A 13,922-nucleotide genomic window follows, 5' to 3' on the forward strand; every position below is an offset into this window, starting at 1 on the left:
CAGATCCATGTTTAGTCTGTTATTTTCTTTAATGACAAGAATGTCAAGAAAATTCATTCGGCAACGATCAGAGGCCATGGTGAACCTTAAAGAATATTCCTGAAGAAGATCCTATAAGTGATCGAAACGTCGAATCTAATAAACCAGTGGAGCTGAGTTTCATACCAGTGTTGCAGACTCTATTTTTCAAATCATAACATGTAGCTCATAACATGTTTTTATGAAACAAACGCTTTGACAGATTGAAAGAGGATAATTCAAGCTTGACCTAGAGCTGCAATGTTGGTGATTTCAATGTTTAATACAACATTGAAATCACCAACATTGCAGCTCTAGGTCAAGCTTGAATTATCCAAGTGTTGGAGTTAGGAAGCACTCGTTTTCATTAACAGGTCGTGCCTCCTGTATTATGTGCAAATACGAAACAGGTTCAGTGACTTCAACGGGTGCTTCCAAACTCCAACGCTTAAAATAATCACCTGCAGAGAATGTCTTGACAGAAAGTAGCTCATAACAATCATGTTCTACGGTGGATTTTTATGAAACAAACGCTTAGCAGATTGAAAGACGATAATTCAAGCTTGGCCTACAGCTGCAATGTTGGGGAGTTTAACGTCGTTTAATACAAGCAGGTTATTGCAACTCTCGATTCATCCCATTATTTTAAAAAATCTAGAGTTGCAAATTGCGGTGTGTGTATCAATATAGCATGGAATTTAGCCCCGAGAGTCAGAACCCAATGGTAGTGAAGTTTCTGACATTTTTAAGACTCGGCAGGATTGAATGAGCTGACCCAGGGGGTTCCGAGAGGGGCTACATGGAATTAAGTGTGGACAAACAAACTCTTATCCAACGACAACATTTAAATAATGGACCCTGAAAAGAGTTGGAAGCACTGAGCTAAGCTAACAAGTAACACCTGCAAACAAACACTCACCTGAGATTGATCAGCTGATGGACATAAAGGCCTACTTCTGTTTCCACAGCTTCTTGTAGGCTATAGTAGTCGTTTGGTTGTTCACCAGCCTGGTAAAAAACACTGACGACTCTCATTAACTCCATGTAGGCCTACATGTCAATAAAAGTTACATTCCGAGGTGTTAAATATTGAAACAAACGGCTCTAGAGCAGCGTGCTTGTTGGGTGTGTGTGTGTGGTCGTAGTGGTGTGACCAAAAGGTGGCGTGCACGAGCTGATGACTTAAATACATGCACGTGCGTTATCATGGATCCCACTTCAACGCTCAGCTCAGAACCCCCCACTGCAAAGATGCGCGCACACACATACGCACGCGCGCGCGCGCACACACACACACACACACACACACACACACACACACACACACACAAGCTATAGTCTATTAGTATTTTTTTATATATTTTTTTCATGACAGTATTACTGACTGATGTTATCTGGTTGCATTGAAGTGTAGCCTGCTATGATTCAACTTTTAACGTTTATATTAATTATTTTAAAGTGTTAGCCTACCTATAGTAAAAATGTAAAATGTAATGTATTTATTTTAGGGCTGGGACTCGATTAAATAATTAATTAATTTGAAGCATTGTAATTAACTAATCAAAATTAATCGCATTTTAATCACATATTGTTTTTTACCTGAGAAGCACTTTTTGGGCAATTAAAACAGATTATGGTATACGAGTGAATCAATGAGTGAGTTTTTTGTATCTAAATTGCCCATCATGCACTGGGCCAAGCAAATTGCGTGCATCACTATCGGTACGCCTAAAATTAGTCTACTAAAGAAAGGTTCTGTGGTGCAATTATTATTATTATACATTTCGGCCATTTGAAAATAGCCAATCTACAAGGCTAGCTCACAATGTGGCCCATAGCGACGCATTGTGAGCTTTCAAATTAGGAGGAGGAGGAGGAGGGGCGGCGGCGGTGGCTCAGGGGTAGAGTGGCTGGATGGTAACCGCAAGGTTGCCAGCTCGAACCCAGGCTCCCCCAGAGTTAGTGTCGAAGTGTCCTTGAGCAAGACTGAACCCGATTGCTCCTGATGTGCAGGTTGGTGCCTTGCATGGTTTCCGCTGCCATCTGTGTATGAATGTGTGTGAATGTGTGTGAATGGGTGATTTACCATTTTAGAAAACGTAGAAATATGGGACATTCTGCATAATGAGTATAGGCTAATTTTACTTTTGGTACACATGAAGTACATTTTGATGCCAATACTGTTGTACTTTTTATTCAAGGTCATTTTGAATTCCACCAGTGCTCCTTCCTTACTCTCATGACAACATCAAACAGGCTTCGAACGCACCGTACGCCCCGATCAACCACCCCATGCAAGGTTGACCTTGACATCCAGGTCAAATTGAGTCCCCCTCCACCGGCATTGTATGGAGTCCTGGAAGTCGGTTGATTACACTCTATCTAGTGAGCTGTACGGTGTTATGGTAGGGGAGTCAGAGATGTTATTCTCCAGATTGCATGCTCCCCGAGTGACACTTGGGTTTGATAGAGAGGCTGCTCTCTAACACATTCAGAACGGTCGGGAACCCCCCCCCCCCCCCCCCCCCTATTTTCAGAGAGGGGGGGGGGGGGGGTCGGTGGCCAAATACAGATACTCCTGGGGGTCCTTTTACATGAAAAAGGTTAAAATGCAGGTTAAAATGGGCTAATGTGCGATTGTGCGTGTCTGAATGGCAGAGAGACAAGTGGTGGTATATATATACCGTCTGTACAGTATTGGTGTACGGCAGGGGTAGGCAACCTGCGGCTCTAGATTTATTATTTAATTTGTAGTAATTTTAATATTGCAAAACAATGTTGACTATACACCAGATTTTAAAAAAATGTGTACGAGTAATCTACAGAAATCATCCAGCGAGTGTGTGTGCAAAGTTTGGCATGGATCGGGCCAACGGTGCCGGAGAATAGCTGATAACGGACGGACGGAAGGACACACGGACGGAGTGCAAAACATAGTCTTCCCCCGATGCCTTCGGCCTGGTGGAGACAAAAATGGAGAACATTGTCTTACTACAAGCTTAGCTTTTATTATTATTTATTGGTTGGTCTATAATGACATGGGACATCAGGCTAAAAGTGGTTAATTAATTAAATTATTCCTGTGCTCGGGATCTCTTTATCTCCCCTCAATGCCAAAGTACATCTGAAAGACCTCACAACAGCCTTTCTCGTTTAGGAACTGGTAGAGCTGTCCAAGGTCCATGTGGTTTCTTCTGTTCCCATGTGGGTCAAACATGGCTTCTTCAAAGCCTGTAAATCTGCGCAGTGAATCCATACATTCATACATGCCCTCCTCACCAAGAGGAATATCTTCTCTGTGTCGAATCATGATCTTCTTCCATGTCAGAACTTTAACTCTGTGAAGAGGGGACAAAAAAACTAACATTTGACAACTAGTTTTAACCCATTAAGACCTGACACAGATTCAACAAATGTCTTCTTAAATCAGTTGAAAAACCTATGTTGCTATATCAGTGGTGCTGTGGGCTGTGGCTCAAACTTTTTCATGTGAAGGAAAAAACCAAAATTAACGGTTTAACCACTCCCCCTTGAAATAGCATAATTTCATTCTGCAAATGCAGGCGATTTCCAGGAAGGTTTACAATGCTACCCCAAAATTATATCGTATTTGTCCGTGGACCCCCATCTCAAAATGTTTTGTTCCAAGGACCCCCAGAAGCAAAGATTTAAGTTAAAAATTCACTTTAAAATTATTTAAAAGGAAGCTATTAAAATATTTTTTAATAGCCAAAAAATTAAATAATGTTTAGTGGTTAAAATCTAAAATTACACAGATGCTTACCCGGTTTTAATGGGTTATTTTCATGGCTATGTATATAGGCAACGCGGTCTGACCCAAACACAGTGAAATTTGGATTGGTATTTCCGTACATACACTACTAGAAAACCCAAGGACAGAATAATGCACAGAATAATGTCAACCCGATCTGCACAAACATGGTGAAATAAAACAGATTGGCAATTTCATACAACATACATTACTAGTGAAAGCCATGCCTCCGTCGCGGTCAAAACAGTAGTGGTGTAATATGTACAGATTTGGGGGTTTTCTAGTAATGTATGTACGGAATTGCCAATCTGTATTATTTCACCATGTTTGTGTGAAATCAGGCTCATATAGGCTGAAAATAGCAGCACTAACACACCTAGACCAGAACTCCTCACAGGCAGTTTGAGGCCCCTCCACACACACGATACCAGGCTTTCCAGGCATGCTGAAACCTGACAGCTCCAGCTCCTTGGACCACTCCAGAATGTTCTTCCTCTTGGTCTTGTTATAGATGTGGTGACTATAGATCCATAGACGGGTGAACCGCTCCACTGGACATGACGAAGCTGTAGCTGTTGATGATGCGCTCTTAATCTTATTGACATAGAGATGTGCGTTCTCCTTCGCCCATTCCACTGCAGAGAGCACACACACTTCCCCTTGGCAGTTCTCTGTAAGGTACACATTCAGGTCTGTATGGAACTGTGTCTGCTGGGCTCTGCTGAGGTCAGCACAGATTCTAGGATGAGAATGAAAATAAAGAAAGATCTACATGCCAGCCAGGCAACTGAAAGTGGAAAGTTTCAGAATATTTTTGAACACTACATACTTTGTTTCAAACTTTCAACCATGATCCAGTTGTTTCTCTGGTTTGGACATTTCCCAATTCTGTGTTGGCTTGAATTCAATATTCAGCTTCAATAACAACATTCCACTTTCCTCAACAGATTTGCTTACCTTACAGTTATCTCTGGTAAGACATTCGGATATTCATAAGGATAAGTGCAGGATAAATTGATGTCCCCCTAAGAAATACATAAGACATTTAAATAATGGGATATCCTATTATGATTACATATATTATTGTCATTTGGTAGAGCAATCTTGTTTTATTTACCAAGTTAGTGCACGCACTGTCCATCTTCTGCTTAATGACAAACTCGGGTCTTGAAGGGGGAGGTGTATCTGTAGAACCCTCCACAAAATCCCTGAGTTCTGCAAGCGCCATCTGGTCGGTTATTTCAAATTCTTCTTGGGTCGGGAACATGCTTGACAGCAGTTCTATCTCTGAAAGTTGCGCTTCAGCCCACTCACTAAGTGACAGTGACATGTTCTCTACCACGTCATTAATTAGCTCCGACCACGGTCTGTACAGGCGAAAGTGTTTTTCTCGTCTAAAGCATAACATCTAAACCTCACGTTTTTGTCCAGAGACACCATTCCATTACCAGCGAACTCGGATCAGCAGGTTGTTAATCCGGTTTCGGTCTAGAACGGATACGGAAACGGTGCATGCATGTATGTATGCATGCATTTTACCGGATACAGTAGGCGGGCTCTAGACCGGATAACATTATGTTAATTCCGAATAGAAACTAGACCTTTCCCCTTTGCCTTGCCACAGATACGGAAGCCTATTAACCCGGACTCTTCTACTCCGGGGACAGGAAGTTGCGTCACCACTTCAGGGACTACAATCGATTGACTACTCTGGACTACCACATTTTAGCTACCATAATGTGAGATATCATATCTCGGGAATATAATAGGATTCGTGCGGGTATTTGATTATACAGTGTTTGTTTGCTGGAGTCGGATACCTTTTGTTGGTTTTACAGTAATATTATATTTAACCAGAATATGTCTGGATTAGAAAGCTCTTCTACACAGAGAAATCGAAACAGCCAACTGTGAGAATTTACAGCTCCACAGTCCACACTTGAACGTAAGTTGTTGTGGACAATGATTTGATCTGGCCGTTTCTCAGTTTGATTTATACCAACCATACACTTTACTAAATTATACTTTCCACAATATAACTAAGAAGGTAGCTCAGGTGAGTGCAGTGGCTGATCTATTGTGAACCTCTTTAATTTTGTTTTAAGGTGAACATGGGAAAGAAAAGAGGGAAGGACAAAAGCCAAAAGGACTATGAGGAGGACATTGATCTAACAGGTGAAGTTGTGAAATCTGATATAGCCTTGGATCAAGACCGTCATAGATTGCTTTTTATTGATTCTTTTGTGTAGTATGACATACAGAAATGTCAGAATCGATCAAATACATCTTGATCCAAGGCTATATCTGAGAGTGCCTGCTGTTGATTTGTGTCATGGCCTCATGATATCATTTATCGTTTTAGGTCCCTCTTGCAGCCATGTCAAGAAGGGGATAGATCACAGTTTTGTCAAGAAATCTGGGCTGAATTCAGACTGCAACAGTTGCCAGGACTGTAAAGATGACGAGCAGCCCTCTGATACTCAGCCACTGGAATGTGATGAAGAGGAACGAGACACAACAGCAACAATATGGATGTGTTTAAAATGTGGACATAGAGTAGGCTTGTTTGACATATTTTATGCTGAATTTGACAACGAGCTTGAAATTCACAATATATTACTATCTATCTGTATGATACCCTAGATCAGTGGTTCTCAAATGCAGGGGCCCAGGGCCCCTCAGAGTTTCGGTTCCAAAAGACCCATGGTCTATACTCTTGAGATTATACAAATGGAACAAAACCATTTAGTTCCATTTGTACACCCTTCCTAACATTCCTAACAAAGTTTGTGAACCACTGCCCTAAATAGACAGATAATTATCTATATGTTTTTTATCAAAGGGATGTGGGCGAAACTCAGAGAACCACCATGCGATCAAACATTATGAGACTCTCCGGACAGATCCACATTGCTTGGTGGTCAGCATGGAAAACTGGAGTGTGTGGTGAGTCATTGCTTTGTTTTAGTGTCTTGTACCAAACCTGACAGATGGCTTCTTTGTTAGAGTGGGTCAGTGACAATATTGTCACACGAAAAGATGAAATTACCTACCTAGGTTCCATCCTGGGAGGCAAATCTTTCCGGTGATAAAATGGCCACCGACGTAATCAAACAAGTCAACCAAAGAACAAGATTCCTATACAGGATCTCCTCACTGGTCAACATAAACACCTTGAAGACCCTAACAGGAGCCCTCGTACAAGGTTTCTTCGACTATGCATGCACCTCCTGGTACCACAGTACCTCTAAGGCCCTTAAAACAAGGCTCCAGGCGCCCGCTGGCCTAGTGGTCCAGGCGCATGCCACATATAGGCTCTGACCTGACAGCGTGTCACATGTTCGAGTCCCGTTCATGACTACCTTTGCTGCGTGTCTCTCTCTCCCTCTTTCAAAAAACAAGGCTCCAGACTTCCCAAAACAAAGTGGTCAGGCTACTACTTGGCCTCACTCCGAACCCACCTCACCCCTGCCCACTTTGACAGGCTGGAATGGCTTAGGGTTGACGACAGAGTACATACAGCATCTTACATTGGTTCTGGTCCACAAGATTCGCTACAGCACCAAGATACCCATGTACCTGTCTAAATACTTCCTTAATGTCAACGAAGTCCACCAGAGTTCAACAAACCATGTGCAAGATTCGGCACAAACAAGGGATTAAATTAATTTCGCTCCAAATGCCACCAAAATGCGGAACGCCCTACCAACAGTCATTAAGACATGCGCCCTATTGTAAACAAGTGTAATGCTTTATGGTGTCGCCCACTCACAGTTAACAGTTTTTTTGTATTGAGTTGTACTTGTAATGTATTGTAATTCTGCAAACTGTTAATAAATCAATCAATCAATACTCTAATCTACATAAAACTGGGAGTCCTTGTAATTAAAAAGGTAATTTACCTGTAGAACTCTGCATTGAACTTGTTTTAATTTCTTGTCATCCTTCCAGGTGTTATTTATGTGATGAAGAAGTCCTGTACAGTCAAACTGGACATTTAGCTCAGTTAGTGACCAACATAAAAAAACAAGCCTTGTCAAAGAACAGAAATAAATCATCTCGGAGAGGTAAGTCCTGCAGAAACTCTTGGCATGTTCATTTAATTTAGCAAATCCAATGATTCCCAACGTGTGTGTGTGTGTGTGTGTGTGTGTGTGTGTGGATGATGATGATGATGATGATGATGATGATGTAGGTTCTAAGGTGGAGGCCTGCGTGTTGGAAGAACAGCCAGTGACTACGGTTGATGATAATACAGAAGAGAATGAGGACAATCTGAAGAACAATGGCAAGAAGAAAGGAACCGTGAGAATGCAAAAGCCTGTCACAGCTGAAGACAAGAGTGCTGTTTCAGTGAAGGGACTCAGCAACCTTGGGAACACATGTTTTTTTAATGCTGTCATCCAGGTAAGACTGCTTTCTTTAACACCCAGTAAAATCATAACTGTTAATTTGTACTCTGAGAGTCTGTACAAATTCTTAAATTCTCTCTGTTATACATGGATTAATTACTGAGGATTTTACTGCGTAGGATTTCATAGAATATGTTCATTCTTTTTCAGAACATCTCTCAAACCCAGATGCTAAGGCAGATTCTCTGTAATCTGACAGTGGAGAAGATTAATCTTAACATTACACCTGGACCTGGTGCCTCCTTCGATCTGGTATGTTAACTTATATTATCTGTCTTCAAAGTGTAATTGGCAGATTGACTTCTCGGTCTGCATAAAGCTGCACTATGTAGCTTTCCCGTTCTACCCTGAATTTGAACCAGTGCTGAATTTTTTACCACTGAACTGTTGGAGCATGCCTGCTTGCCCAGGGGAGTAATTGAATGAACCTCAGGTCAAAATGTGTGAGAGCAGGGAGACCAAATACAACCACCCAATTGTTATATTGTATAGTATACTATAACTCATACATACTAATATAAAATTGAATACAGCTTTAAGATGTGTTGTTTTCACTGTGATTCTGCAGGAGCCTGTTGTGGTTGAGTTGGACCAGCCTGGATCCTTGACTCTGTCAATGTGTCAGCTGCTGAATGAGATCCAGGAAACCAAGCAAAGTGTTGTATCTCCTCGGAACCTGTTCACACAAGTTTGTAAAAAGTGAGTGCAATTGCAAATTTAGTTGGATCCATGTCACCCAGTTTTACTCAAAATGTTCTTGGTAGGGGATCGTTGGAGTTGTAGGAACGCCAACAATGGCAGACAGGGGAATTTCCCCTGTGAATATGGATTTTACTGTAAATATTTTTGTTTCTATATAGTCCACAGAAGTATGCTATAGTCCAGTGGTTCTCAAAGTGGGACCAGGGACACTCAGGGTTCTTTGAGGGGGTTCCAAATGGACCCTTAAAGGTCTGTAATTCTGAGAGTTATGGCGGTCCTTGAAATGTAAACCACTGCTATAGTCAAGAGTCAAGACTAGAGTATAGACTATGATAACCATCAATTAACTGAAATGCACATCAAAAGCATGATAGTATCCCTTTAACCTTTTTGGTATCATCCCACACTAGGGCTGCCAGGTTCAAAGGCTTCCAGCAACAGGACAGTCAAGAGCTGCTGCGCTACCTACTGGATGGGATGAGAGCTGAGGAGACCAAAGTATGTACAGATAAACCACCGACATCACATGACCATTCCCTCATTTGCTTCATCTTTTAAGTCTATCACAGCCAAATGGAGACACGAATTAAGTTGAGTAATTGAAAATAAAGTAGATCGGTTATAGTCATAGAATTATGTTTTGTTTAAACTTTGGCGCAATGGGAATATTATTTATAGTAGGTATATAACTTAAAGGAAAATATTTTGATGATACATCATACATATTTTCAAATTAATTAATTGTATATCAGTATCAGATCATTGCCTTTCTTGCTTACTTTCTGACATTTTTTTGTATTGCTGTCTCATTCATCCCCTTTTATCATTCTTACAAATGGCAAAAGGAAGACATGTTATATAGCTGTAGGATATATTATTATAGTATAGGATGTATTTTGTGTGAGAGAATAGCTTATACCGGTATATTATGTCTCATAACAGAATGATTGGACTGTTAATGTGTCAGAATTCTTATGAATGCACATGGCAATAAAGTAGCTTTTTTTCTTTCCAGAGATTACATTCTGGATTATTGGAGGCATTGAAAAAATCTGGGAAAACCGAATCAGTTAAAGGTAAATACCAGTTACACATCTTACAAGATGTAAGTGTTGCTGTTGTTGTTGTAACCATTAACCAACCTTTTATGACACTGTTGTATTTATGTTTGTGCTGGGTATGTACAAAGATATGCACATTTGTTTCTTCAAGAAATTATGCCTTCTGATATTTAAATTATTGTTTCCAGAGTATGAGAAAAATGGATCTCCCAGAAACTTTGTTGATGACGTGTTTGGTGGAGAAATGACCAGTACAGTAATGTGTCGAGAATGCAACACGGTATGTAATATTACGCCATTATAACACTGAAAAGTCATGAATTATATATTAATTCTGTATTCAACAAGTGATGTACATATTTATCTCATAGGTGTCATTAGTCACAGAGTCGTTCCTGGATCTTTCACTTCCTGTTTCAGATGAGGTAGTGTCAGGTTGTCACATTTAAGAACTATTATTACTTTAAAGATCTTGGAATTTTCTTCTTGAAGTTTATTTCCATGCTTCCCTCTTTAAAGGCATATAGGAAAAAGCAGCAGAAAAAAGAAGCTCAGAAGACTAGCGAGTCAGACCAGGATGACACAAACCACCCTGCTTTGACCAATGGAAATGATGACATTCCCACTGGTGCTGGTAGCAAGTACCAGCAGAAGAAAGCCAAGAAACAGGCAAAGAAACAAGCCAAGGTATCCTCGCAAACATACACACAAGCAAGCAAGGTGTTCTCTTCACCTTCCTTCCCTCTTTGATGAAAAATAGACCACATCAATGGGTTTTTGCATCACCGTGCACAGTATGGTTCACACAAATGATGAGCACTTTTTACTGTATTATCTCGTGCCTATGTCTATGCACATGCACTTTGTGAACTGCTATGTGAACTGTTTGTTTGTACGGTTTCATTCATTGTTTAATGTACTGTCTATGCTGCAACCCAATTTTCCCTTCAGGGACACTAAATAAACTTGAACCTTGAACAAGTGCTGTACTCAATTGTCCGCAGAATCAACGAAGGCAACAGAAGCATGAAGGGAAGATGACTTTGGACAGTCTCACCACACTAAGCCCTGCAGAGAGCACCCAGGCAGATCCTCCCGACCCAGAGGCTGGGGAACACGCTGAGAACGGAACTCAAGAAGAGGCTCCAGTGAGTCAGATAAACTCAGCTGAAGTGGGTGTTTCAGAACAGGATATAGAGGAACCTAATGTAGCCCAGGCCAACGGGGAAAATGAAGAAAATGTGGAGGAAGTCTCCATGATAAACGCCCAGGCCAACGGGGAAAATGAAGAAAATGTGGAGGAAGTCTCCATGATAAACGCCCAGGCCATCGGGGAAAATGAAGAAAATGTGGAGGAAGTCTCCATGATAAACCATGAATCGCTTGATGCATCACCGCTCTGCAATCATTTCACTGTCTTATCAGAGGACCAACACCCAAAGAACACCGACTTGGAAGATGGAAATGTATCTGAGACGGCTCAAGAATTGGTGGACGAAGTGCAGCTGGCAGATGAAGTGGACAAGATGTCCCTGAATGAAGGCACAGAAGACTCTGAAGCAGTGGAAGATGACGAGGAGAGAGACGATGGAGCAGAACCTAAAGAGTACACCGTGGTCAACCAGGACCCAGAGGTGGCCTTCAGCACGCTGGCTACGAGAACCAACCCAGATAAACAGGAGTGTTCTGTGCAGTCCTGTCTGTTTCAATTCACAGAAGTGGAGAACCTCACCCAGACAAACCGCCTATTGTGTGTCACGTGCACTAAGCGGCATGCCGACAAAAACGACTCTGATGGTATTTATGATGGATATGGCTATTTGTGATAGTTGTTTCAGCCCATTCACATGTTGGTCCCATGGACCAGGGGTGTCATAAATTAACATGACATTTATGTTTTGCTTAGGACCCAAGAAGAACGTATATACAGATGCCTTCAAGCAAATGCTTATCTCCTCCCCTCCTCCAGTACTCACGCTACACTTGAAGAGATTTCAACAGGTGATCTCAGCGGAAGAAAATATCACACTCACAATATCACATTGAAGGTTGTTTAAACAACGTGAAAATCGCTGGCGAATATGTTGCATCAAACTATTCATATAGTTGATGCCTCATTGATACAGGTTAATCAACCTCGTTCTGAATAAGAAATGCTTTATTGCTGCATAATCATGTTCTGAGTTGATGTAGCCTGATCATGACATTATGCAACATTTTGAATTAATGATTAATGAATTGCACAAAATAGACACCCCAGCGTATAAGAACCTTTGAGTGAGAAGTCCAGCCAACCTGACTGTAAACAGTTGTTTATAGTGCATAATATATATATTATATATGTGTGTGTGTGTGTGTGTATTCTTTTTGTTAGTTTTTTAGCATAGAATAATAACATGTAAAATTGCATTTTCATGAGTAATGACAGTTTCTTTCTGTAATTATTTTTTTGTTTTTGCCTTCCTCTAGATTGGTCACAGTGTATGTAAGGTCAACAGACACATCCAGTTCCCTCAAATACTGGACCTAGCACCTTTCTGTTCTAAAAAATTCAAGGTAATTATTGAAAGGAATAATAATTGAGAAAGTGTAAATGTAGTGCTCAATGCAGTGGTTCAGGTAGAGCGCCACATGAAAATGTTTCCCGGTTTAATCCCTGGCCCCCTTCTGGGTTAGTGTCAAAGAGCAAGACTCACCCCCAACTGCTCCTAATGAGCAGGTTGGTGTCTTGCATGGTTTGCTCTGCCATTGTTGAGTGACTGTGTGTGAATGGTTGAATGTAATGCACATTATAAAGTACTTAGAATAAAAGCACTATATAAATGCATTTACTGTATGAAAAAGGGAAAAAAAGAAACTAACTAACCAGGTTTTGCGTCTGTTTGTGCAGAACGTGCCAGAAGGTGACCATAAGGTTTTGTACAGCCTCTATGGTATTGTAGAGCACAGTGGAACAATGAGATCGGGTCATTATACAGCAAATGTCAAAGCCCGACCTCAATGCCCGACACCCTCATCCAATGGAGCGACAATACAAGGTAGGTTAATATTTGATTGAGGTCAGACATGTGTATTAGTCTGTAATAAACTCATGTATTGCTGCATTTTTCTTATTGCCTCAAACGGTCATTCCCACAGGAGACGCAGAGCCACCTAAAGGATCGTGGTTCCATATCAGTGATTCCAACGTTCAGCCCGTGACGGAGAGCAAAGTCCAGGGTTCCCAAGCCTACCTCCTTTTCTATGAAAGGATCCATTAGTCAGCAATTCCACACAAACTCAGGAAACACAAACATACCAACCTTCTGCTGATTCAGGTCCACAACAAAAGGATCCCACTTCGAGTTAGCCAGCATCCATTTGTGCATTTGTTTTTACAGTAAAGACAGTGACAGAGAGAGAAAAATATAGCATTTACTGCTTGTGCAAGGGATATATTGCACTTATGAACTTCAGGCAGTACTACTAGTCAACCAGTAGGTGACCACCTCCTACCACTGCAGATGTGATAGTTATTGCAGATTGGTTAAAAATAAAATATATAAATAATTGTAAAACCTGTATAATGTTTGGAGAAAAATGAATTGGGTTTATTGGTTATTTATTTGTAATTGCACATCTTGCTTGTTATGTACAAATAACCCTCTGAAAAAGGTTCACCCGGCCTAAATTAAACCAAAAATTCACAATTTAGGTTGGTTGAACACAAAATAAAATTAATTCCGTTTTTTACATAACGTAGGCGTTAATTTACAGGTCGCCATGGATAACGTGGGAGGAGCATTTTTTTAATGAAATATGTATATCTGAATATTCTAATGCGGATTTACAATTAAATACTTAACTCATTTTTGCTTGCTTGTCTAATTATTTTGGGCTTCAATACTCTTCTATGGCTTCAACCCTTGTTTAGAATATATTTTCAACCATGCTTCAGCTGCACATGCGTGGTAGAAA

General features: G+C 40.8%; 2 protein-coding genes across 2 annotated transcripts; one reads left to right on the top strand and one right to left on the bottom strand.

Moving 5' to 3' along the window:
• Positions 1–2,669: 2,669 nt before the first annotated feature.
• On the bottom strand, positions 2,670–5,217 carry rwdd2b (RWD domain containing 2B). The gene is made up of 4 exons (XM_080773181.1): positions 4,908–5,217; positions 4,748–4,815; positions 4,167–4,529; positions 2,670–3,356 (listed from the first exon to the last, which is right to left on the bottom strand). The coding sequence occupies exons 1-4, from the start codon at positions 5,196–5,198 to the stop codon at positions 3,116–3,118; spliced, it is 963 nt and encodes a 320-aa protein (XP_080629307.1). The 5' UTR covers positions 5,199–5,217; the 3' UTR covers positions 2,670–3,115.
• A 279-nt stretch (positions 5,218–5,496) lies between these two features.
• On the top strand, positions 5,497–13,808 carry usp16 (ubiquitin specific peptidase 16). The gene is made up of 18 exons (XM_080772424.1): positions 5,497–5,735; positions 5,896–5,965; positions 6,153–6,346; positions 6,633–6,736; positions 7,742–7,857; positions 7,986–8,197; positions 8,353–8,454; positions 8,771–8,901; positions 9,315–9,402; positions 9,920–9,980; positions 10,154–10,245; positions 10,337–10,390; positions 10,485–10,652; positions 10,970–11,762; positions 11,872–11,966; positions 12,435–12,521; positions 12,856–13,003; positions 13,104–13,808. Exons 2-18 carry the CDS (start codon positions 5,902–5,904, stop codon positions 13,223–13,225), a joined length of 2,631 nt encoding a protein of 876 aa, XP_080628550.1. The 5' UTR covers positions 5,497–5,735; positions 5,896–5,901; the 3' UTR covers positions 13,226–13,808.
• The last annotated feature ends 114 nt before the right edge of the window (positions 13,809–13,922 follow it).

The sequence above is a fragment of the Protomyctophum bolini genome, assembly GCF_963924005.1.
Source record: "Protomyctophum bolini genome assembly, chromosome: 9".
NCBI lineage: Eukaryota > Metazoa > Chordata > Actinopteri > Myctophiformes > Myctophidae > Protomyctophum > Protomyctophum bolini.